General features: G+C 42.2%; 1 protein-coding gene across 4 annotated transcripts in view; it reads right to left on the minus strand.

Annotated features, from left to right (window-relative positions):
• The window catches only part of LOC115113350 (DNA nucleotidylexotransferase), a 143,542-nt gene that overhangs the window by 40,142 nt on the left and 77,477 nt on the right, over nt 1-25,923 (minus strand). For 3 of the 4 annotated variants that reach the window (XM_065012862.1, XM_029640891.2, XM_029640889.2), the window contains 2 exons: nt 16,691-16,945; nt 14,461-14,544 (listed from right to left, as the gene is read on the minus strand). In XM_065012862.1, coding sequence (XP_064868934.1) covers nt 14,461-14,544; nt 16,691-16,945 — 339 coding nt within the window. The remainder of the gene's footprint in view (nt 1-14,460; nt 14,545-16,690; nt 16,946-25,923) is intronic. The other variant, XM_029640890.2, reaches the window with a different exon arrangement.

Here is a 25,923-nt window from a genome sequence, read left to right on the forward strand (position 1 = left end):
CAACTTTTCAAATCTGACATTTTAACATTTTTTGAAAATCCTGTTCTGGGAATATGTCACGTGTGTTGGAGATACCAAGACTATCTCAAACATTATGGTCGCTATAAGCCAATGAGCTCACATATTATACAGGTTAGCTACAGTAGACTCACATCCCTTAGCATTAACATGTGTGCCATATTCCTTGACTGACTCAAACAGATCAAGATATACAGTATATGAGAGTTCAGTGCACGTAACCGGGTTGACCTTTATCACCTGATTTCCTTAGCAAAAGGAACATCTCAATAGATGGTCTAAATAAGCTTTATTTTTCCTCTTTGGGGGACCACTTACATAAAAAAAACACTGTAGAACTCACTAAATTGGTGTAATTTAGCCATCTCGGGGACCGGCAAGCAACATCCCATGGAGGTTGAGAAACCGTCCAGCAATCATGGCCCCATTGGTTCCATGTGGGTATTCAGTCGGCTAGGTGAGCACAGTCTGGCACACACCAGCCCAGCACTGGCTAGCCCACAACAAAGCCCACACCAGTCTGACACGGGGTCGCCATCACCAGTCAACACAGGCTAGCCCACACCAATGCCAATGCCGACATGGGCCAGAACACACCAAGCCCAACACATCATACTTATTTGCAAATTGCAGTAGGATGTAACATACTTTCTCCAGCTTCCCTGGTACATACCTTATTCTGGTTACACAACAACGACTCATGTGAACATACTTTCCCATTAGACATTTTGTCAACCACTGCTGTTTCTCTTAACTAATCATCACCTACCAACTACAGGCACAGCCACCAATACGCCTTGTGGGAACATATTTACCCTTAGGCAATTTAGAGCTGCGTTTCTCAACTCCAGTCACTTAATATAGGGTCAAGATGTATTGCACCATCATGCTTTATACCGTGTTCTAATTGACAGCTTAATTTACATACGTTGTCTTTTTACATTTTGTTTTAGACCAGTACAAACACACCTGATCCACCTGGGGTGGGTTTCACAAAGCATTCAAAGCTAACAATGTACTCAATTTCTCTCAACCATCCAGACAAACTTTCGTAGAACAGCAAAGTGCTTACTTTTACTAATTTAATTCATTCACCCATCATAATGTTATACTTTTTACTCTCTCATCTGTGTGGCTGGGTAGTGGAGATAAATAACGTACTACTTAAACTACAAAGGCTTTAGGAAACATTTCCACAGATTAATGGGCTTCAATAAAAATGTTAGAATCACTGATATGAACTTTATAAATGAATCATCGTCCATTAACTAGCCTGGTTGCCAGATCTGTTGATGCCTTAGCCAAAGTCTGTTGGAAACATTGGGTTAGCTAAATCACAAAAAGCTTCAAACAGTATCTAGAGAATGATGACTAGAACATGAAACAAAACCAAGACTTTGAGATATAGGTAGAGGTTCTAGTGGCTTCTATAACTAAATTACTTTGCTACAAACTGCAGATGTGCAAGTTCACATGTCACAGCGACTGATTTCTCCCTAACAAGGATGACATCAAAAGTTCTGCCATGATGGATGATGGTGGCACCTGTATAATATGTCCAGGAATCTGCTCTTACCTTGGCCACAACACGGGAAAAAGGACACATGAAACCAAGAAAGAGAAAAAGCCCATTCAAAAACTTCATGAAGATGCAGGGCAAGTTCATGAACAAAATGGATAATATTGAAGAGAAGTATGCTGTGATGGAGGACAACGAGACCTTGGATTATGACATTCTATCTGAGAAAAATCTAGTTCTGGGATCATAAGAAAATGACATGGTATTGTTATAGAGCTTTTCTAGTACCTGGAGTCACTTTACATAGTTATACAAATACAAGAAAATATAGCTGCAAGCAGTTCAAACCCTATTGCACCGCAGTGCCACCATCAGGACAAATTTGACTCATTGCCTTTGGATGATCTACTTCTGTACTCCTTACCACACCTGCCAAATATCAGAACTCAAAATCAAACAGATCATGCAATGTGCTTTTGATTTTTATGCTTTTTATTATGTTGACTACTTTCTTGAATACTATGTTGATGGCAGATTTGCAATATGGCTTCAGTGGACCAACTTCTTTAAACCCAATATTTTACAAGACTCCAGCTCAAACATCATGAATGAGCTTGCATGAATCATTTTTCCTGGAACATCAATTTATACAAAAATAATTATGACTCCAGAGTAGTATGTTTTTAGGCTATTCCCCTTCCTGAAATACATTTTCCATGAATTAAGAATGATCGGCCCATCTTCTTATTTTCACAATGTGATGTGGCACATCGTATGTGTAAATGTGTGTAGTCCTGCATTTGAGCTGCTCTTGTCTATTTGTTATTCTGTATTATGTACATTTCTTTATGTTGTGTGGACCCCAGGAAGAGAAGCTGCGGCTTTTGCAACCGCTAATGGGGATGCTAATAAAATAACAGATAACATTGACAAACTCAAATCGCTTTGAAAAAGAGCCTTTTATTTTAGCCTTTTTCTTACCTAATAAAAGCCTGTAGCCGTCATAATAAAATAATATCTTTACATTCAATATTGTTTAAACAATCACACTTAATTTAAACTTAAATGATCAATTCCCAGAAACATATAGGCTATGCCACACAGGTTTAAACGTTGTATGGCCTGCGTATGGTCTAAATGAAAGAAATCCTGAATGAATGTAATGATGAACTGATAATGTTTACTTAATTATCGTGAACAAATACTGGCTTGCACTTTTGCAGGCTGTATCCGTGGGTTGTTGTTCTCCTTGTCTACAATGACTCCAAAATCCAACCGGGGATTTCACTCGCGCAGCACCTGTTCCCACGATGGTGTATTCCAGCATTAGAACCTTTATTTTTGATTTCTCCTGTTACATTAGCCATTTATGAATGAACTAGGAGTCAGGGAAATATACATTTGTCAACATATTGTCAGGTGGCGGAATGGAATTTTTCTGGTGCGGATGATCAGGGGGCCGGAACATAATTACAAAAAAAAACGAATACTGCAAATTGACTACAAGAAGCTAAAAATATATATAATATATTACTAACATAATAATTTCAAACCTTGCTTATATTTGTATACTATCACATATAGTATTTCTCTATTATGTGTGGGAATACTATTATGCGTGGTGTTTTGACAGTATTTTATGTCCAACAATTAAAATAAAACATATAATAATTGTTTTTTTTTGTTTTTTTGCTCCGAACACTTGGAGGGCCAATTGGGGAACCCTGGCCTTGGCTGTCTGCCTCACCACTTGCATAATAGAATTCACAACTCAATTCAACACAAGTTCCTGGGTTTGTAAAAAATATTTGAACAGTCAAGCCTCTAGTGCTTTAGATAAGATATTGACTTCATTGTGTGTGTGTGTGTGTGTGTGTGTGTGTGTGTGTGTGTGTGTGTGTGTGTGTGTGTGTGTGTGTGTGTGTGTGTGTGTACTGTAAAAACTGCAAAAACTATTCAGGCAATTCCTGAACTCATCTCTGAATTTAATTTATTCTGGGTCTATGGTAATAGTATAAAGATTTTGCATAAGGTTATGCAAAAACAAAAAGTATTCCTTTTAAAAACAACAACTTCCATCAACTTTGATTGCTGCTCTAGGACTTGTGGGTTTAGTCATATTATTTGTTATTTACATGGAAACAACATCTACTGTCTGTCCATCCAGATTCGGAGACCCACAATCTTTGGCACAGAAAACGGAAGAAAACTTCTTCAAACTAATGCTTAGCTACAGACATGATGTCGACGTCATAGGTGCAAACAAATTGACAACCATGAAGTCTGAGGCAGACATGCTGCCCAAGAAAGACAAAAGAGCATCATTAAACCTTACATAGGGACGTCAGTCCGAGAAAAGTATTATCAGGAGCTGAACAAATACGGTTAGAGAGTTTGGCCAGTAACTGAAAGGTTGCTGGTTCAAATACCTGCGCCGACAAGGTGAAGTAACTGAACAATCTGTCGATGTGCACTTGAGCAAGACACGTGCTTCTACATCTGCATTGCTTGCTGTTTGGCGTTTTAGACTGGGTTTCTGTGTAGCACTTTGTGACATTGGCTGATGTAAAACGGGCTTTATAAATACATTTCATGACTTGATTGACTTAACCCTAATTTTCTCCAGGGACGCCGTACTACTATGGCTGGCCCTGTAAAAACAGTGGTCACCAACCGGTCGATCGCGATCTCCAAGGCATTCCTAGTCGATCACCAAACATTTCTGCAAAAATCCCAACAATAAAGCTTTGCATTCCTATTTTTTAAATTAATTTTGCTCTGTTCGCGTTAGATGCACTTGATTCAGCAGCCCTAGCGCAGGAAAGGCAAAGTGTTCCCATTTTGAACCATTTCATGTGTCTGAAGGTAGAACTTTGCCTACCCAGCAGGACCAGAGAACAAATCAAGTGTACCTATAGGCTGTGGTGTAAAGTACTTAACCTCTTAAGTCGACCCTCTACTTTTTTGAACATTCTGTTAAAAATCGCGCAACATTTCAGCGCCCTGCTACTCATGCCAGGAATATAGTATATGCATTTGCTTAGTCTGTGTGGATAGAAAACACTCAGACGTTTATAAAACTGGTTAAATCACTGCTGTGGCTTTACCAGAACGGCATTTACATCGAAAAGCACAGGAAAAACTGATCACTGAAAATGGGAAAATATATCCATGCGCTACTTGAACCCATTGATAAAGGTGAACCACAATTAATTGACTGAGGTTGCAGTACCTACAGCTTCCACACGGTGTCTAGAGTCTTGTCATTTCCCTTCGAGTTTTTTCTTGGTCAAACACATGCAGGGCACCATATCTCCTATGGTCTAGGACCGGATATTTTCGTTGAGTTTCTAGCCGGACATTTTTCCAGACGGACAGCTAATGATCTTTACATCGCCTCCTGATGAATTTTATCGCTTATTAACGTTTACTAATACCTAAAGTTGCATTACAAACGTATTTCGAAGTGTTTTGTGAAAGTTTATCGTCGACTTTTTGAATTTTAAAAAATGACGTTACGTTTTGAAACGATGTTTTTTTCGTTTATCACACAGTCTACATATAACGATATCTTGGCTTTATATGGACCGATTTAATCTAAATAAAGACCCAAATAGTGTTTATGGGACATCTAGGAGTGCCAACAAAGAAGATGGTGAAAGGTAATGAATGTTTTCTATTTTATTGTGCGGTTTGTGTAACGCCGAAATGCTAATTATTTTGTTTACGTCCCCTGTGGGTCTTTTTGGGTGTTACATGCTATCAGATAATAGCTTCTCATGCTTTCGCCGAAAAGCATTTTAAAAATCTGACTTGTTGCCTGGATTCACAACGAGTGTAGCTTTAATTCGATACCCTGCATGTGTATTTTAATGAACTTTTGAGTTTTAACTAATACTATTAGCATTTAGCGTAGTGCATTTGCATTTCCAGAGCTCTAGTTGGGACGCAAGCGTCCCGAGTAGAAGCAACAGGTTAAGTAAAAATACTCAAGTATGACAATTCAGTATGTTTTCCAACACTGCCTTTAGGCCAACCACTGGCCAATCAGATAACTCAGATCACCGTGTGCACAGTTTCCTTGAGCCATAGACTGTAAAAAGAAGCCTCGAACGGACAGCAAAGTTGATGCTGTGAGATTTCAATTCTTGTAAAACCATACTAGAGAGACTCAACGAATACAGCAAACTGAGCAATCAGGGGAGAAGGGCCTTGGTCAGGGAGTTGACCAAGAACCCGATGGTCACTCTGATAGAGCTCTAGAGTTCTTCTGTAGAGATGGGATAACCTTCCAGAAGGACAACTATCTCCGCAGCACTCCACCAAAGGCACTCCAGGCCTTTCTGGTAGAGTGGCCAGACGGAGTACATGGCACATGTCAGCCCGCTTGGAGTTTGCCAAAAGGCACCTAAAGACTCTCTTAGACCATAACAAACGAGATTCTCTGGTCTGATGAAACCAAGATTGAACTTTTTGGCCTGAATGCCAAGCGTTATGTCTGGAGGAAACCTGGCACCATCCCGATGTTGAAGCATGGTGGTGAGAGCATGCAGTGGGGATGTTTTTCAGCAGCATGGACAGGGAGACTAGTCAGGATTGAGGCAAAGATGAATGGTGCAAAGTAGAGAGATCCATGATGACAACCTGCTTCAGAGCGCTTAGGACCTCCGACTGGGGCGAAGGTTCACCTTCCAATAGGACAATGACCCTAAGCACACAGCCAAGACAACGCAGGAATGGCTTCGGGACAAGTCTCTGAATGTCCTTGAGTTGCCCAGCCAGAGCCTGGACTTGAGCCCGATCAAACATCTCTGGAGAGACCTGAAAATAGCCGTGCAGCAACGCTCCCCATCACACCTGACAAAGCTTAAGAGGATCTGCAGAGAAGAATGGGAGAAACTCCCCAAATACAAGTGTGCCAAGCTTGTAGATTCATACCCAAGAAGACTCAAAGCTGTAATCGCTGCCAAAGGTGCTTCAACAAAGTACTGAGTAAAGGGTCTGAATAGTTATGTAAATGTGATATTTCATTTTTTATATATATATAAAGTATCAACAATGACTAAAAAAACGTGTTTTGTGAGTAGATTAATGAATTTAATACATTAATGCAGTGTAGATAATTGAAGTGGAGATTGTAAGTTACAGTTACAAGTCAGTTACAAGTAAAAGACTGTATAAAATAAATAATACAAATACTGAGTTATTTTGTATGCTCACAAATGTAAAAGTAAATAATTTGATACCACTGTCACCCCGTTCCTCCACACATTCCACTGGCTTCCAGTTGAAGCTCGCATCCATTACAAGACCATGGTGCTTGCCTACGGAGCAGAAAGGGGAACTGCCCCTCCCTGCCTTCAGGATATGTTCAACCCCTACAGGCGAACCCGAGCACTCCGTTCTGCCACCTTTGTTCTCTGGGCCGTCCCACCTGTACGGGGGTCAGCTCCCTGTCAGCCCAGTCAAAGCTCTTCTCTGTCCTGGCACCCCAATGGTGGAACAAGCTTCCCCCTGAAACTAGGACAGCAGAGTCCCTGCCCATCTTCCGAAAAAAACTGAAACCCTACCTACCATATCCCCACCCCCATAAAGAAATTGTGCACTTGTCTTTTCCTACTAGCACTGACTTTGCTGATAACTTTTGTATTGAGGAAAAATGTACTTCCTACGACTGTGATATGTGGTTGTCTCACCTAGCTATCTTAAGATGAATGCACTTACTGTAAGTCGCTTTGGATAAAAGCACATGCTGCATGACTAAAATGTAAATGTGAAATGTATACTAATACATTTTTTGCCAAAAACCTGGTCGCCTCTGCCAGAAGGCTGAAACACGTCCAAAAGCACACATCAAAATCCAAAGAAATAGTTAATTGACCACAAAAGATTATAAAAACATTAACGCTCCAAATCTCAAACGACCACTCATGATGCATAAAGGCACTCCACCCTCCTTTGTCCTCTCACCTATCTGTCTGTCACACCTCAGCGGTGTACATGTGACGCTCTGAGGGCACTGTGGCATGAGTCGCAAAATTAAACCCAAAACCTTTCCTCCACATCCTCTCCCGCCTCTCCTCTCCTTTCTGTGAAAGGCCTCTTTCCAGACCGTTTTCATCCTGTCTGCAAACAGTGCTTTTCAGCACCAGCTGGGGAGCATTAAAAAATGACGCTCCCCAAAGCCCAGTGCAATTGCTCCGGGTTTTGTCTACCCATCCGCTTCTCTGAGAATGGAGGGAGGGATGGAGGGAGAGAGGAGGGAGGGAGGGGGAGGAAGATGAGTTGTGAAGACTCCACATGCTACGACTGAAATCGGACAGGCAGTTCAACTCACTGTTGACTAGTCTTTCGGGAGGAAAGATGTGATACTGAATGTTACAACTGTAACAGATGTGACCTCAACAGAGAGGTCACATCTGGATTGTGACGCTGAGAATTTCCTCTAAATGTGTGACGTATTGAGGGATAAGTGAAAAACGAGGTCGCATTGGGGAATTTAGGTCATGAAACACTTTCTTTTCAGAGTGTGCCGAAGTTCATTAAATGTTTAAATTGTCAATTCTAACACGAGCTTTGCATATTTGCAAGGCAAAATGTAGTGATGAGTTTCAGACATACCTTTAACCTTGCATGGGGTACACCAGGTTTTGAACTCAAACAGCCCTGCTTCACTCTTGAAAACAATAAGTGTTTAATAGTGTTCAAATATCAGGATATACAGTAGCCTAAATAAGAGGAAATGTATCTGTCAATCAATTTACTGCACAAACATACACACACACACACACACACACACACACACACACACACACACACACACATACTCACACCCATACAAACACTCAAAGACACTCAAATACAATATAATCACACTGTATGCACATACATGACATATGCAGCACACATTCATACTTACACACTAGCACATACAGTAGTGAAATACAAATGTGTATGCAAATGTATCAGACAAATACTCACATACCTTTCTTGACACATGCGCTCTCTCACACACACATACTCCCACAGGTAAGGAATTTTAATGTATAGGCTTTGTATAGGAGGTGTTGGACAGGTCACAGAGCCCTCCTCATTGTGGAGGGAGTCAGTTTGTCTGGGGCTGATGAAATCCCCCACCTGTTCTCATTCATCAAGCCCACAAAACATATTAATTATCCCACACCTTCAGCCTGCCAGCAGAGGACAGACACTCAACCTTGCTCCCATATAACACAGGCCCTAACATCACACCTCACTCACAGACTAGGCTAATGTATACTTTAAATACAGCTGCAGTAGTACTATATATTGATCTAAGGCCTTGGGACTCTCTGCTGTCGTAATATGGACGACATACAGAATGACTGTAGCACTCCAACGATGTGATGTTTGTATAGTAAGTCCAACTGTCCGCCAGGTACTGCTATTGTATTATGACAAGCTGTCTCTGGAAGCTGTTGCATTTCCTTCTCAAGGCTATTCCCCTGGGCTTGTCCTTCCTTAATTGGGATAATTAGTGTGAGTTTAGTCATATCGTTTCTAAGCTATTCCATATTACAGTGAGACAGAGCACGTCGTCATGTGCATCCATCCAGGAAGAGCTCTTTAAAGCAAATGACGAGATGGAAGTCCTCTAAATGACCGTGTTTGGTCTTCAATGGTCAGGTGGCGACGAGTAACCCCCCCCCCTCTCTGAAACCCCCCCCCTCCTATTCAGCCCATTCCGATATCTCTCCGGTTTGTCCTGACATCAGTCAGACGCAGAGCATCGACTCTCTGGGGGGAAAAGATTGGTCAATTATGACGGCTGCAAAGATAAAAGTGCCATTATCTGAGTGGTGGCGGCCATACGTTCATCCAATTAATGAGGGCTTTGCAACAGTGACGAGGACCAGACAGAGAGGGACCACTCCTCCCTGCCTAGAGCGAACAGAAGAACAGAAGGAATAGTCAATGATCTGTGGAGACGGAGGCCGCCCGGCGACTTAGAAAGTGAATTGATCTTCATTACCTTAATTATGGCTGTAATGTCAAGCTGACAGCTGAAAAACGGGCCACACTGTTGAATGATATTGTCAGAAAGTACCCTTTTAAGCGATCTGCTGACCTTGAAACTAGCAGTGAAACTGCAGTGTGTGTGTGTGTGTGTGTGTGTGTGTGTGTGTGTGTGTGTGTGTGTGTGTGTGTGTGTGTGTGCGTGCAGATAACGTCAACATCTCAATTAATCAGACCGTTTCCGACCACTTTCCTCATCAAACTCAAACTCAAACATACATATGTCACGACGTGGTCCTTTTGGGGTGTATCACGTGGCTCCCCCATCTCTCACTCTCTTTCTCAGGTTTTACAACGGTCATAAATTCCTGCTAGAAACTCTCTCTCTTCGCTGCCATGGAGTATGGAGGGAGAGAGCCTATGGAGAACAAAGACATTCTTCTTCCCAAAACTACTAATCCCCAAAACTGGAGAATTAAACAATATTTATATTTTTGAGAAGGTAGGAATGGTCCGTGGACACTGAAGGGACAGTCATGTCGAGTGTGCTTCATTTGGTGATCTCATGAAGGACAGGAAACACACATAACTATATCTCTTAAAGTGTACATTTCCCAGCTGTCAGGTTTACTTCTGAATGTTGTATAAGATGAATGAATAAGTATAAGAATACTTTTGAAAAGTTAACCATGTGATTTAGTCTTCTTAATTGCTTGTTTTATGGTAACTTATACACAGTCAGTAGCCATGCCCAGGTGGGCACAAACATGAAGAGATGGCCCCTTTTCTACCCAAGTATAAAAGCCCCTGTGGCGCAATTCACGCCAGACCACGCGACCATGGTGTAAACTAAGGTTGCAAATTCTAAGACCAGAAAATATAAAGTGGTAGCTACATGTTGAAATTGTTGGCACTACAACTCTACCAAAGGACAAGACCATACAGCGTGGAGCATTGGCTACACGGCTAGAAATGGTTAAACTCTGAGACTATCGATTCACTACAGAAGTATGAAACTACCAGTCTGCAGCCGGAAATGTATGTAGCCTAGGACAAGAATACCGACAACCTCCGAAATATTTATTCTATGCGACAACCATGGGTACACCTGACTTATCCATTATGAACACAACAAGATAATTTTTGTCGATTGACTCTCCAGCAGACGAACCGGCGACCACAAGACAACACTTGTAAATATGTAAATTGCAATTTATTTTCGAATGGGCGGTCGTTCATGTAAAGTATTAGCAATTTCTATGAGTGTAGTTATCAGCTATGAGTTTCCCGCTCTTGAGCGGTCCACACCCCTTTTCCTTTGTCTACCAAGCCGTTATATCGGACTTTTCTTTGTATCATGTAATACCCCATGTATGACCTAATTGTGTGTGTTTTCATGTATTTCTTTGACTTGGTTAGTTAGTTAGTAAATAAATAATTAAACCAATTTGTATATCGCTGATTCATAATTTATGCCAGGGTTCGTGCAGATATCCAAAGGTTTGTGATGTTCAGTAATGAGAACTGATGAGGTACAATTCATTAATAAGCGACTGTTTTGATAAGATATGAAAATATCTAAAGAGTCGAGTCAGGAAATAGAGACTCCATAAACATTTTCCCGTGGTGCCCCGACTTCCTAGTTAATTAAAGATAACATGACTAGTAATAATCACGTAATAATAATTACACAGACAGAATTGATTTGATTAAATAACAGTCTTCACATTTAATGATAGTCACAGACACAACACACTCATCTGACCTGACCCCAGATCTAATTTTGAGTGTAAATGCATGTGATCCAATCACCCTGTCCCTGCCAGCACCCAGATGCTTACCTCTGCCCTTGTGTATGAATAAACAATCTCTGAGATGGCCGCATCTGTATAATATGTGTCAAAGCTGCCACCCTGCTCTCTCTATGTCCTGACCCCCATTCCCAAGGGATGGGGTAATGGGGACGTTGTGGTGACAGTGTGTCCCCCTGTCAGTGAGTCAGGTGACATGCCTGGTGCCCTTGTCCTGCTTCACTCACTCCTCAAGATGCCTGTCCCCATGCTCCCCCAGCCCTGTACATGTCAATGAGCCAAGATGCATTGCTGCAGGATGCCATACTCTTAGCAAGGCTAAGTATATGCATAACCTCAGCACTGACTGTCATCTGGGACTGTAATAAACATATTTATGTTTTTCATGTGACACATTCTCTTACAGTATGTCATATTTGTTCAGAGGGATTTTAGCGTAAGCTTGAAATTAAGTGATAAAAAAAAGAGACACTCTTATTTAAAACGTATCTAACCTCAACAATAAAGGTAAAAAAAATAATAATAATTCACGCCATAGTCTTTAGCATGTAGTGCAATAGTAATAGTGATAGTAGTAACCCTTAGTGATAAAACACATGAATTACATCATGTATCTAAACATGAATTAAAACCTCTTAGTCCCCTATACAGTATTTTGGACTTTGAGCAGTTCTGGACCAGTTCCGACTGATAATTCTGTTTTACAATGCGCTCTGTAAATGGTGCAACATCAATTGCCTTACAATCTCGAAAAGCACTGGTTGTTCCAATTCATATATGCTATATCAAGCTCAGCTATCAGTTTCAGGGACACAGGAAATTGGCTATTTGCATAAGGAGCGACAAGTCATATTTTCTGGCCTGTTCAGACAAAAGAACGATTTCCTGTGCCTGTGAAACTCACAGCTGCGCTTGCAATAGTGCATATTGCACAAGTGATGTTCTCAGATGGATTTATAGCTATCAACAGGATTTCAAAAATAATAATTTCATCAAATTGAATCAAGACCACTTTCTCTTGGTCACAGACAGACGAAATCACTTTGTGCTTGAAGCTGAAGTTGTAACGCAGCCAGTGTGGCTCAGCATAAAGACCGCGTAGAACACGTGTCAAACTCATTCCACGGTTGGCCGAGTGTCTGCGGGTTTTCACTCATCCCTTGTAATTGATTGACAAATTTAAAGTGACTAATCATTAAAGAACTCCCCTCACCTGGCTGTCTAGGTCTAAATTAAAAGGAAAAAACAAAAGCCCTCAGACACTAGGCCCTCCATGGAATTAGTTTAACACCCCTGTTGTAACTAGACTACACACATATTAATGGTGTCTCAGCACGTCTCAGAGGACGTTTGGGGGAAAAAGTATCTTTCGTCAGTAATATGAAATGGCACCAATATTGTATGTCACTAAGTATGATCATATTTATTTTACAGATATAAGAAAGGTGACATTTTATAGAAAGATGTTTATAATTTGATTATTACTAAGAATTTCAGTCATTTGAAGCCCTTTTGGCACCACTTTTCTTGAACAGGAAAGAAATCAAATATTATTTTTATATTTTCATAATACTTCTACTGCGTTTGTGGCGTCAAAGGTGAAAACATGTCAACAATCTATATTAAAAAAAAATGAGAAGAGCGTTCCAGACTTTTCTAGAACCATGCAGCATTACCAGTTAGTGTTATTACTATTTATGAATAAATCTACATTTTGCCCTATCATTCAAGAGGTATTAAACTGAGTGTAATTAGCTCTTGCTGTGTGGGCAAGTGAGGATTAATGTCATTTGAATTCTAATGAGATGTAAATTTATATAATAGCCTTTTATCATATCAGTTCTCGATCAATCTGTTGGCTGAAACTGAGATGCAAATGTAATTCATTTAGAAATGTGTAAATGAACCTTGCGCTTCCCAGTACAATTAACTTCACCTTAACAAGCCTCTACCTCATATATTGAAACCAATAGACGGATTTGATTCACTTATAACTTAATGCTGATGTGTCATTATTTCTTCTAATTTTAGAGTGTGTGTGTGTGTGTGTGTGTGTGTGTGTGTGTGTGTGTGTGTGTGTGTGTGTGTGTGTGTGTGTGTGTGTGTGTGTGTGTGTGTGTGACGTGTTTAATTATACTTGTGAGGACTAGAAGTCCCCGCAAGAATAGTAAACCAATAACAATTTGACCAACTTGGGGAATTTTGTTAGCCCCCACAAGGTCAAATGCTATTTCTAGGGGTTTAGGGTTAAGGTTAGAAAATTAGTGTTAGGGTTAGGGTTAGAATTAGGTTCACAGTCAAGCCGCTAGTGCTTTAGATAAGATATCGACTTCATTGTGTGTGTGCGTGATTGTGCGTCTGTGTGTGTGTACATGTTTGTGCGTTTGTGTGTGTTTCTTACGTGCGTGTATGCATTTGCCGGTGTGGTGTGTGCGTGCATGGGTGTGTGTTTGTCTGTTTGTTTGTGTGTGCAAGCCTTTGTATGTATGTGCGCATGTGTGTGTGGGGTGCATCATGCCCCTTCACAGCAAGCGGAACTGTAATTAAAAATGTTGCCCTCATGCCAATATCTAGTTTCTGCTCACTCAGAGGAGAATCGCATTGTTATAAAATTACTCAAGATAATGTGTCTGTGTATTCCCAGCACAGGCATTCTAACACCCAAGCCTAATCCTTCCAATAAAGTTTGAGGACAAGGGCTTTGCTGTAATTCACCACCCAGATTCATAAACACACACTCTGGAGGCTAGACTTTGGAGTGTGAGAGAGAGAACCAACACGACAACTAAAACATTTGTACTAGTACAGCACAATACTGTAGGTGACCAAAAAAATTGCCTCCGTGGTAAAGATATATTACCACGGAGGAATACCTAGGATAGGATAAAGTAATCCCTCTCACCCCCCTTAAAAGATTTAGATGCACTACTGTTCCACTGGATGTCATGAGGTGAATGCACCAATTTGTAAGTCGCTCTGGATAAGAACGTCTGCTAAATGACTTAAATGTAAATGTAAATATATTGAGCATCACCACCATTGGGACAAGACCGGTCTAAAACCAATGGTTGAGCCTTGTATTTATCAATTGCACTGTAATGAGAGAACACACCGTACCTTAGTTTTGTCATACAGGGCATGGTTGTCAAGAAGCATCAGCCTCTCCTTCTGGGCAAATGTCCTCAGATCTCTCCCAAACTGCTGTGGAAGAAGAGAATTGATAATCATATCTCTTGTTATCTATTTATCCCCCTTTCCTACCACCCTCCAGCCACCTTACAACCCTTGTTGTATTCTCCAACAGTAACCCTGCAGCAGAAAAAAATGCATAGACCAGCATAGGTTGGTAACCAGCCCATGTTGTGTTTTCGCTGGTGACCAGATTTCTATGTTAATTCGCAGGTGACCAGCCTTCGTTTCCTTTTCCCTGGTGACCAGCCTTCGTTGTGTTTTATCTGGTGACCAGCCTTCATTGTATTTACGCTGGTGACCAGCCTTTATTTTGTTATCGCCGTTGACCAGCCTTCACTGTATTTTTACTGGTAACCAGCCTTCGCTTGTCACCAGCAAAAACAGCATCAAGTCATATTATGCTGCCTTTGCAAGGGATGTCTAATTCCTACTGGAATCCAGCCTGAGTGGGGATATCCAACCATTTGTATATTACAGTGAAAGAATACTAAAGATTACCCGGAAAACACCAGTCCCAATGTCAACAGTGAAGAGGCGACTCCGGGATGCTGGCCTTCTAGACTTATAAGCGGAGTTGCAAAGAAAAAGCCATATCTAAGACTGGCCAATAAAAATATAATATTAAGATGGGCAAAAGAACACAGACACTGGACAGAGGAACTCTGTCTAGAAGGCCAGCATCCCGGAGTCGCATCTTCACTGTTGACGTTGAGACTGGTGTTTTCCGGGTACTTTTCAATTAAGCTGCCAGTTGAGGACTTGTGAGGCATTTGTTTCTCAAACTAGACACTCTAATGTACTTGTCCTCCTGCTCAGTTGTGCACCGGGTCCTCCCACTCCTCTTTCTATTCTGGTTATGGACAGTATGCGCTGTTCTGTGAAGGGAGTAGTACACAGCGTTGTCTGAGATCTTCAATTTCTTGGCAATTTCTCGTATGGAATAACCTACATTTCTCAGAACAAGAATAGACTGAAGAGTTTCAGAAGAAAGTTATTTGTTTCTGGACATTTTGAGCCTGTAATCGAACCCACAAATGCTGATGCTCCAGATACTCAACTAGTCTAAAGAAGGACAGTTTTATTGCTTCTTTAATCAGGACAACAGTTTTCAGCTGTGCTAATATAATTGCAAAAGTGTTTTCTAATTATCAATTAGCCTTTTAAAATGATAAACTTGGATTAGCTAACACAACGTGCCATTGGAACACATAAGTGATGGTTGCTGATAATGGGCTTCTATACGCCTATGTAGATATTCCATAAGAAATCTGCCGTTTCCAGCTACAATAGTCATTTACAACATTAGCAATGTCTACACTGTGTTTCTGATCAATTTGATGTTATTTTAATGGACAAAAAAATGTAATTTTCTTTCAAAAACAAACACATTTCTAAGTGACCCCAAACTTTTGAAAGGTAGTTTACTTTCTAAACTAATCCAATCTGTTAGTTGGAATTATTGCACCCATTACTGAAATTGTTGTTCCAGTTTAGATGGTTTAGCTAGTCTCCTTTATTCATTTCTCTAACCCTGGCAGTCATTCTTTATACAGATTGTAGGAATCCACTCTGGCTGGATTCTAACAAGGAATTAAACATCACTTTGCAAGCATGATGTTACTTGATGCTGGTTTTGTTTTAGTTTATGGTGGTCATCAGTGTCCAAAACACAGCGAAAGTTGATCATCAGCGAAAACACATCAAATAAAATACAATTTTTGGTCAGACCAGCTTGGCCATCTAGACTGGTCATGCTGGTCAGCTAGAAGAACCAGCTAGGCCATGCTGGTCAGACCAGTGTCCAAAACACAGCATAGACCAGTATGGACCAGCATAGACCAGCTTGAAATTTATGCTGGTCTATGCTGTTTTTATCAGCAGGGAATACATCTGCCATATCATGTGTTCCGATAGTAACTTTCTTGTTAGTGTTTAGCTATTCATTTCTCATCATCAATGTTTTATTGTTGGTTATTGACTGCTCTGTCGAACACTATCATCATGTGAATTGGATCATTTGTTTTTTTGCAAATGAAACGTTTCCTAATTCAAACTCAGCTGTCTTTAGATCAAAATTGATTAACAATTTTAGTCAATGTATCTTTGCGTGTTTTGGCATCCACATTTATTTCACAATAATTTGATCCAAGCCTACCTTGGAGCCGGTCCAGCCTAGGAGGGCAAATGCGTAGCGGTCAACAGGTGGAGCCACCAGGTCCACCCGTACGGCCCTCCAGCCCCTGCTGTCCCCTGGGTCCCTCTGCAGCCCCCTCTCCCCCGCCACCTGGCCCTGTTCCAGCCTCAGGATCAGGAAGCACTTCTGGAAGCAGTCCATGTCCTCAAACCTGCAACTAGGCAGCTTGCTCACATCAAAGGTGGAGCCCTGGTACTCGCAGTACAGCAGAATGCCCTTGTGAGGAGAGAATATTAATCAGCGTGGACATCGTCACTGTCACCACTAATAAAAATAGATATTGACATTATAAATATAATGTAGGTATGGACTTTGTCATGGGATTGGTTTATGCTGCTACCGTACTTCAGTGCCTGATGTATGTTATTATGAAAATGTAGTTGCGTTTTTGCACATGCTGTCATCTAGAGCCTGCAATGGGTTTGAAGGATTTATATACACACTCGCAGTAGATGCATATAAAAACAGTGTGTCTGCCACTTAGTGTAATATGCCAACTGTGAGATTGCAACTAAATTACAACCTTCAAGACGCATAACAAAGTGGGGCCATTCGGACCCAATGGCACACAATTCCACTCCATGGAAAATCACTCCCAAGTAAGACATTACTTTTTAGCAGAGAGAGTGAGAGAGACAGAAAGAAAGAGAGAGAAAGAAAGAAAGGAGATGGTTGGGGAGAGATATAGGGAGAGAATCAGTGCGGATACGGCTAGATAAGACAAAGGGAAAGAGGGAGAGGAGTAGATGACTTGTGGGGTGGATAGTGGAGAGTAGGCGGTAGCAGGAAGAAGAAGAGGTTTGATTTCCTCTGGGCTTTGGCCCGGCTGATTATGCAGCTCCCCCAGTCCAGGAGCGCTAAGGTGATTAACATTACAAATTGTCAATTTAATTCCAGCACCCACAGTAATTGTTGGGATACTGTGTTCCTCTAACTGACCATTAATCTGCCAGACTCTCTTCAAAGAGCAATAATTGCAGGAGGAAGTGCAGCTGTAACTGCTCCCCCTGTCGAACCAAGAGACTGAGGTCAATCAAGAGACATTAAACCCTACTGAGCCAGTACTGCCTGGTCTTGTTTGACCGTGTTTCTCCGCTTCATTAGAAGAGACAGCGTTTCCCAGAGGGCATCGGGAGAGGAGGTGATGATTGAGTCATTAACTGATGACATCAGAGAGACTGAGTGAGTGACATGTGTGGACTGCACTCAGAGATGTTGTCCTCATCCCTCTTCCCCTGCCCCTCATCCCTTACACCTCAGCTCCTCTAATTAGCTTCAGGCGCCGATCAGCTTGTCCTCAGAACTGAGAGAGAAACCCCTGATGTCACCCCTGTTGAACCACAGAAACCCTCTCTATCTGCAATTACTGTTCAGGTAACATTTCACTTCCCACAAGGATATGAACAGATTAGAAAGTCTCCAACTCCCTCACATACTGGATACATCATCCTTCATTCTACATACATTCTCATTAACTACATTTCAAAATACTGTAGATTATAAAGCCAAATAAACTGAAATTACTGAAATACTTAATTAAAGCAATCTTCCGTCCAAAATGTATAGCCTTAAGCGTGAATCATAGTCCTGAGACGCTGAGAGATGATAGTCCGATGTCCCGTTGTGACATAGCTAAGCATCTCTGAGACCACAATCTGCAGCCCGAATGTGCACCTCCCCACAGAAACCCTCACTAACCTTTACAGGTGCACAATCGAGAGCTATTTGTCCGGCTGTATCACCGCCTGGTACGGTAACTGCACTGCTCATAACCGCAGGGCTCTCGAGAGGGTGGTGTGGTCTGCACAACGTATCACCGGGGACAATCTACCTACTTCAAGGACACTTACAAAACCGGATGTCACAGGAAGGCAAAAAAGATCATCAAGGACAATAACCACCCGAGCCACTGCCTGTTCACCCCGCTTCCATCCAGAAGGCGAGGTCAGTACAGGTGCATCAAAGCTGGGACAGAGAGATTGAAAAACAGCTTCTATTTCAAGACCATCAGATTGTTAAACAGCCATCACTAGCACAAAGAGACGCAGGGCCTCTACCTTCCATGCAGCATCAGCTATGAGGCCTGCCAGGCGATGATTGACACCAGTTCCACGATATCCCTTGTTTGGCCTGGTGTTCTTCCAGACACAGTGGGTCCTTCCCCTCTGGGTTGGACCCCTACCTTGGTTTATCTTCACACTGTGACAGGGGATCTCGCGGAAATGAAGCGCTGGCGGTCCTTATCTATGAGAGTCAGCAATGTCTTGTTGGAGCACAAGTTCTGGATAGGCGATATCCAAGATGACTGCATCCTAGGGTTGGATTCACTCAGTAAAGTACCTAGATGTTGGAATGTGGAACCTCCAGATGAAAGACTCCATGATGGGACTTCGGAGCAGTGGAAGAAGACACCGGCAGCCGCAGCTGACTCGTCAGGAATTGGTGACAGCCAGCCCCACAAAGATCCTTCCCCCAGATGAGAAGGAGCAACTAAAGACCCCCAAAGAGGTGAGTTCCCAAAGTAGACTGCCTATTTCTCAGGACCAGACTCTAGAATATGCATATAATTGACAGCTTAGGATAGAAAACACTCTAAAGTTTCCAAAACGGTAAAAATATTGTCTGTGTGTATAACAGAACTGATATTGCAGGCGAAATCCTGAGAAAAATCCAATCAGGAAGTGACCCTTATTTTGAAACCCCTGTCTTTCTATGCATCCCTATTGCCCATTGAAAGGGATATCAACCATATTCCTTTTTCTATGTCTTCCCTAAGGTGTCTACAGCCTTTAGACGTAGTTCCACCCCTTTATATTGAAGAATGAGCGTAAATGAATACATTGCGTAAGTGGCCAGCTGATGGCTCTCAGAGTGATTCTTGCGTAAAAGAGAGGTAGCCATTTTTCCTCCCGGTCCTAGTGAAAAGCCAACTGTCCCGGTTGATATATTATCTAAAAGATATTTGAAAAACACCTTGAGGATTGATTATAAAAAAACGTTTGCCATGTTTGTCGATATTATGGATATAATTTTGAATTTTTTTCGGCGATGTCGAGACCGCTATTTCCGGTGGATTTCTGAACATAACGTGACAAACAAACGGAGGTATTTTGGTTATAAAAATAATCTTTATGGAACAAAATGAACATTTGCTGTCTAACTGGGAGTCTCGTCAGTGAAAACATCCGAAGATCATCAAAGGTAAACGGTTCATTTGATTGCTTTTCTGATTTTTGTGACCAAGCTTCCTGCTGCCAGCTGGACAACATGCTATGCTAGGCTATCGATAAACTTACACAAACGCTTGTCTTGCTATCGCTGTAAAGCATAATTTCAAAATGTGAGACGACAGGGTGATTAACCTCTTCAGTCGACCCTCTACTTTTTTGAACATTTTGTTAAAAATCGCGCAACATTTCAGCGCCCTGCTACTCATGCCAGGAATATAGTACGTTCATATGGTTAGAATGTGTGTATAGGAAACCCTCGGACGTTTTTAAAACTGGTTAAATCACGACTGTGGCTATTACATAACGTGCGTTACATCGGAAAGCGCAGGAAAACCTGATCACAGAAAATGGAAATAAATATCCTTGCGCCACTACCGCAATTGTTAACAGTGAGCCGAATTAGATAAGACCGAGCATTCAACTCCCACAGCATCCCCATGTTGTCGAGTATCTTGTGAATTTAATCATCTTTGATTCTTGGTTGAACCGAAAGAGGGGCACCGCTTACCTCCGGTCTCCGCCCAGATCATTCCGGAAGAGCTCTCTCCTGAAATTTTTTCCAAGACGACAGCTAATGATATCTACATCGCCTACGGATGATTTTTATCGCTTATTAACGTTTACTAATACCTAAAGTAGCATTACAAACGTATTTCGAAGTGTTTTGTGAAAGTTTATCGTCTACTTTTTGAATTTTAAAAAATGACGTTACGTTGTGAAATCGCTGTTTTTTCGTTTATCACACAGTCTACATATAACGATATCTTGGCTTTATATGGCCCGATTTAATCGAAATAAAGACCCAATAGTGTTTATGGGACATCTAGGAGTGCCAACAAAGAAGATGGTGAAAGGTAATGACTGTTTTCTATTTTATTGTGCGGTTTGTGTAACGCCGAAATGCTAATTATTTTGTTTACGTCCCCTGCTGTGCTTTTCTGTTGTAGTGTATTGGTGCATGCTATCAGATAATAGCTTCTCATGCTGTCGCCGAAAAGCATTTTAAAAATCTGACTTGTTGCCTGGATTCACAACGAGTGTAGCTTTAATTTGATACCCTGCATGTGTATTTTAATGAACTTTTGAGTTTTAACTAATACTATTAGCATTTAGCGTAGCGCATTTGCATTTCCAGAGCTCTAGTTGGGACGCAAGCGTCCCAAGTAGAGGCAAGAGGTTAACAAAAGGCTAAGCTGTGTTTCGCTATATTTCACTTGTGATTTCATGAATATGAATATTTTCTAGTAAGATTATTTGATCGTTGCGCTATGCTAATTAGTGTAGTTGCTGACAATTCTCCCGGATCCGGGATGGGTAGTTCCAAGAAGTTACGCTGTGCGGAAACAAGTGTAGAGGTGTTCGGAAGGGCTGGAGCCTGAGCAGCGGCATGTGTTGGAAGCACTGTTTGCAGAGTTTGTGGATGTCTTTGCAGTATGAGATGAAGACTGCCAGAGAACCAGTCTGGTCCAGCACTCCATCGCTTGCCACTGGCAAAGAGAGAGAAAGCAGAAGACCCGGAAGATGGCAGAGACAGGGTTCATCAAGCCACCCAACAGCCCTTGGGAGGCCCACCGTAGTCCTTGTCAAGAAGAAGGACTGCTCATAGTGCTTCTGTACAGACTACAGGCAGCTGAACTATGTGACCAGGAAGATTTCCTATCTCACCAGCCATGTGAAGAGGATGACTGCAAGCACTGCCCACATTGGCGGCAATTCAGATGGGAGACAGGAGCTCAGCACCCTTGGAGAGCTGGAATAACCAGGACCTGAAGAGGGAGTAGGAAGGTGACCGGGTGTTGGCGACTACCTGGGGTTGGTTGGAAACCGGTCAGTGGCCTGCCTTGAACAGTGTGCCCTGAAGCCAAGGCCTACTACTCCCAGTGTGACAACCTTGCCATTCACAATGGGGTGATGTTTAAAAAATGGAGGGAACCAACATACAACTTGGTGGTGTGGTAGCGGCTGGTGCCTTGTTCCATGTGAGCCCATGCCTTCAGGGCTGTCCATGGGTCGGTGGGGTCAGAACACTTCTGGTACACAAAGACCCTCCAACAACTCTGAAGGAAACTCTACTGGCTGGCTGCCGCCAAGGCACATAACAGTATGTGCGTGCGTGCCTGTGACGCCTGCACTGCCCATAAAGGACCAACCAGACGCTCCCATGCCCCGTTGCAGTAATATCAGGTGGGGGCCCCTGTGGACATCCTGGGTCCTTTCCCAATGACAGAGGCAGGCAATCGATACCTACTTGTGGCCATGGACTATTTTACCAAGTGGCCAGAGAACTACGCACTCCAATGGACTTGTCCTTGTTCCTGGAGCCTCAGGCTTGGAGTACCTCCACCATCTTCATCAGCACCTGGACACAGCCCATGACTTTGCACGGCATCGCTTGATGGAAGCAGGGGTAAAGCAGAAGTGGGCATACAACACCTGCTGCTGAGGTCAGCCTTTACAGCCTGGCCAAAAAGTGTGGTACCGGCACAAGCGTGGTCTGATCCTAAAACAAATGAGTCACTGGGAAGGCCCATGCAGGGTTCTGGAATGACATGGTGTACTGCATCCAGCTTCAGACTAGTGGATGAGTTGTGGTCCTCCATCAAGATCGGCTGGCACCTTACCAACCTCATACACCTCGTAAAGTGGAAAGAGAGGACAGGGAGGTGGTTACTCCTCCTCACAGCCCTGGATCATTGGACAGCACAGCGGTTTCCTCACCTGAAGGGCAAGGTCAGAATGGGACTCCGTCGCTGTCACGAGGGAGCCACTGTCGCAGGCTCCCATCTCGATGTCAGGATTGCACCCCTCGACGACAACCATGACTCCACCTCTGAAGACCCCTATCCAGGTTTCAGGATTTTGTGTTGGATTTCGGGGTTGTCGGGGACAACTGGCCCATTAGCTGATCTGGAGGTGTGACTTGTTGGAGGCGTGGCCTTGGGTTAACTCTGTTGGGACAACTGTAGGTGAAAGTGTCATGTCAGTTAATGTATTACGTTGTACTATTTTAATAAAGGTTAAGCTTGTACTCTGCCAGTTTTATAGTCTTAATGAGACTGATATAAGTGCATATGATACCAAAGAGTCTACTGGAGTTCCATTGTTAAGATAGTCACCATTTTGTTACAGTTTGAAAGCCAATACCCTAGAACACTGCTGTAGATATGTGTACACATTCTGGACTATGATAAACCCTTTAGGCAATCTCCTATCACAAGTCGTTGATGAAGAAAATCTACATATTTTAATTTAGGTCGCTTATTTAAATACTGCTGGATATTTCTGTGCATTTATTTTCTACCCTTGAATCACTAAGGATGCTGTCATGACGTTGGCCTGGGGGTAGGTTTATGACAGTCATAAATACCTCTTCCCCCCTTTTTCCTCTCTCTACCCTACTGATCTGAAATTTGAAAACCCCTTAGTTAACAGATTCTGGGAACATCAGAAGGTGGGGGGAAATTAACCATATTCTGGTAATCCGACCAATTGAACATATGCGGTGGTACTGAATATGATGTCAGTTCGGCTGTCATCTGAGAAATTCTACTCAATGATAGGATGATATAAACTCTACAGTGGAAAGTCTAAACATCAGAGTTATCGGATTCACATGGGATTGTTGTTCAATTGAAATGTTTGAATATAAAATTATTGGTGGAGAGATTAAATGTAATTTTAGCTTCCAAATGAGAGATTTGGGTTTTCATAAGGTTAGGGCTCTGCTCAATCAGTCAATCATGTCCCTGTGAAGAGACATGGGTTATAAAACTTTTCAGACACACCCTTCTCGCTCCACTATATAAAGCCTTGACGAAAATGTAACCTCCTGTTCCAAGTACGTGAGGTCTGCAGCCACTGCGTTAAAAGGACTAACATGTCAACTACAGAACTAAGCCAACCTCAGCGTGAGCTTTGGTTGCGAATGGTATGAACTTTGAACTCTTATTCGCTACAGAAGTGATACCTCCTAGCCGTTGAGTTAGCAACAGCATTTGCAAACGTGGTCTAGGAAAGAACAGAGTAACCCGTCTACCACACAACGACGTTACTACAACGTATCCAATTGACCACCAGAGACATTCTTCAAAGGACAAAGGACTCGGTTTGGCAACATGGCCTTCCATCTACCACCAACCTACCGAAGCGCAGCTCAGAGTAAATATTTATTGCATTTTCCTTTTCCAAATGGGCGGTAATTTAGAATGCATAAGATACTGTATTTACAATAGCACAGCTTCTCCCTTTGTCCCTCAGTCTTCCCACTCTTTCACTAAAACCCAGCCCCTTTTCTTTTGTGTAACCGGTTTTCATATCTGTTCCGCCCGCAAGGGACGTTTTCCTTAATGACGTAATTTGTAATCAAGGTATAATTCATTCTGTGTCTATGTAATTCTGCGTGATTAGTTAGGTATTTAGGAAATAAATAATTAAACCCAATTTTGTATTGCTGATTCAACTTGTTAGCCAGGGTTCGTGAAGATAACCAAGAATTTACAACTTTCAGATGAGACTGAATTAAGGTAACGATTAATATTGACTGCTATTGATGTAAAATATTACTAGGTCCTTAAGAGTTTATTCGGAAGATAACAGCTCTATATATATTATTTTGTGGTGCCCCGACTCTCTAGTTAATTACATTTACATGATAAGCTCAATCAGGTAATATTAATTATGGAGAAAGGATTTTATAGAATAACATGTCATATCACTTAATCATTCATAGCCAAAGGCACGACAATGCCTTGAGCGAAATAATTCATGAGTTAGCGACAGTTTTACAGACCATAAGTGTCTAAACATGAGTGCCCTTCCTTTGATGAAGCCTACGGCCCCACGCACACAAACCCACCATAAAAAAGCGACGCCTTAAAGTTTCTGTCTAGGATGGCTGTTTAGCGCAACGCCACACTGTAATCTTCTAAAATGCAGCAGGTAATGTCAGAGAGCATCCCATCGTAAGCTTATCTCACCAGAACTATTTACAGAGGGAATTACTGAGGCGGACATGTTGCAGGGAGTTAATCTTTGAAGTTAAGCTTTGCCTTTAAGACAAAAAACACAAATGCAAGTGATGGAATTCTGTGGCTTGCCAAATTGATAAAATTCTTATTTCATTATTTATTTTGTTTCGTTCTTTTCAAGTGTGTGACAAACAACTGACAAGCAGGCTGCCACCATGGCCACCTGCCCCAGAGGACAAGCAGGCTGCCTCCATGGCCACCTGCCCCAGAGGACAAGCAGGCTGCCTCCATGGCCACCTGCCCCAGACGACAAGCAGGCTGCCTCCATGGCCACCTGCCCCAGAGGACAAGCAGGCTGCCTCCATGGCCACCTGCCCCAGAGGACAAGCAAGCTGCCTCCATGGCCACCTGCCCCAGAGGACAAGCAAGCTGCCTCCATGGCCACCTGCCCCAGAGGACAAAGGGAGCGGCGGTCAAAGCGGTGACAGGGACACGGGCCGCTGTGATCTAATGTCAAATTTTCTCTGAATCAGAGCACAAACCCTCCCTTCATGTCCCAGATTAGTGTGTGTTAGCAGGCTATGTTTGAACTGTGTTTTCCTTTGATTCAAAGCTTTGCCGGAACAGTCCGGTCTGATTACTGAAATTAAAGTGGAGCATTTTGAAACTTCTGTCTGTGTGTTTGTGTGTACTGTGTAGACATGTTTAACTCTACTTGTGGGGACCAGCAGTCCAATAATAGTAAACAAACACAGATTTGACCAACTGGGGACATTTTGTTAGTCCTACAAGGTCAAATGCTATTTCTAAGGGGTTTAAGGTTAAGGTTAGGGTTAGGGTTTTAGGGTTAGAATTAGATTTAGGGTTAGGTGCTAGGGTTAGGTTTAGGGTTAAGGTTAGGTTTTTGGGTTTAGGTTAAGGTTAGGGGTTAGGGAAAATAGGATTGTGTCCCCACAAGGTCAGTTATTCAAGACTGTGTGTGTGTGTGTGTGTGTGT

The sequence above is a fragment of the Oncorhynchus nerka genome, linkage group LG28 (assembly GCF_034236695.1).
Source record: "Oncorhynchus nerka isolate Pitt River linkage group LG28, Oner_Uvic_2.0, whole genome shotgun sequence".
NCBI lineage: Eukaryota > Metazoa > Chordata > Actinopteri > Salmoniformes > Salmonidae > Oncorhynchus > Oncorhynchus nerka.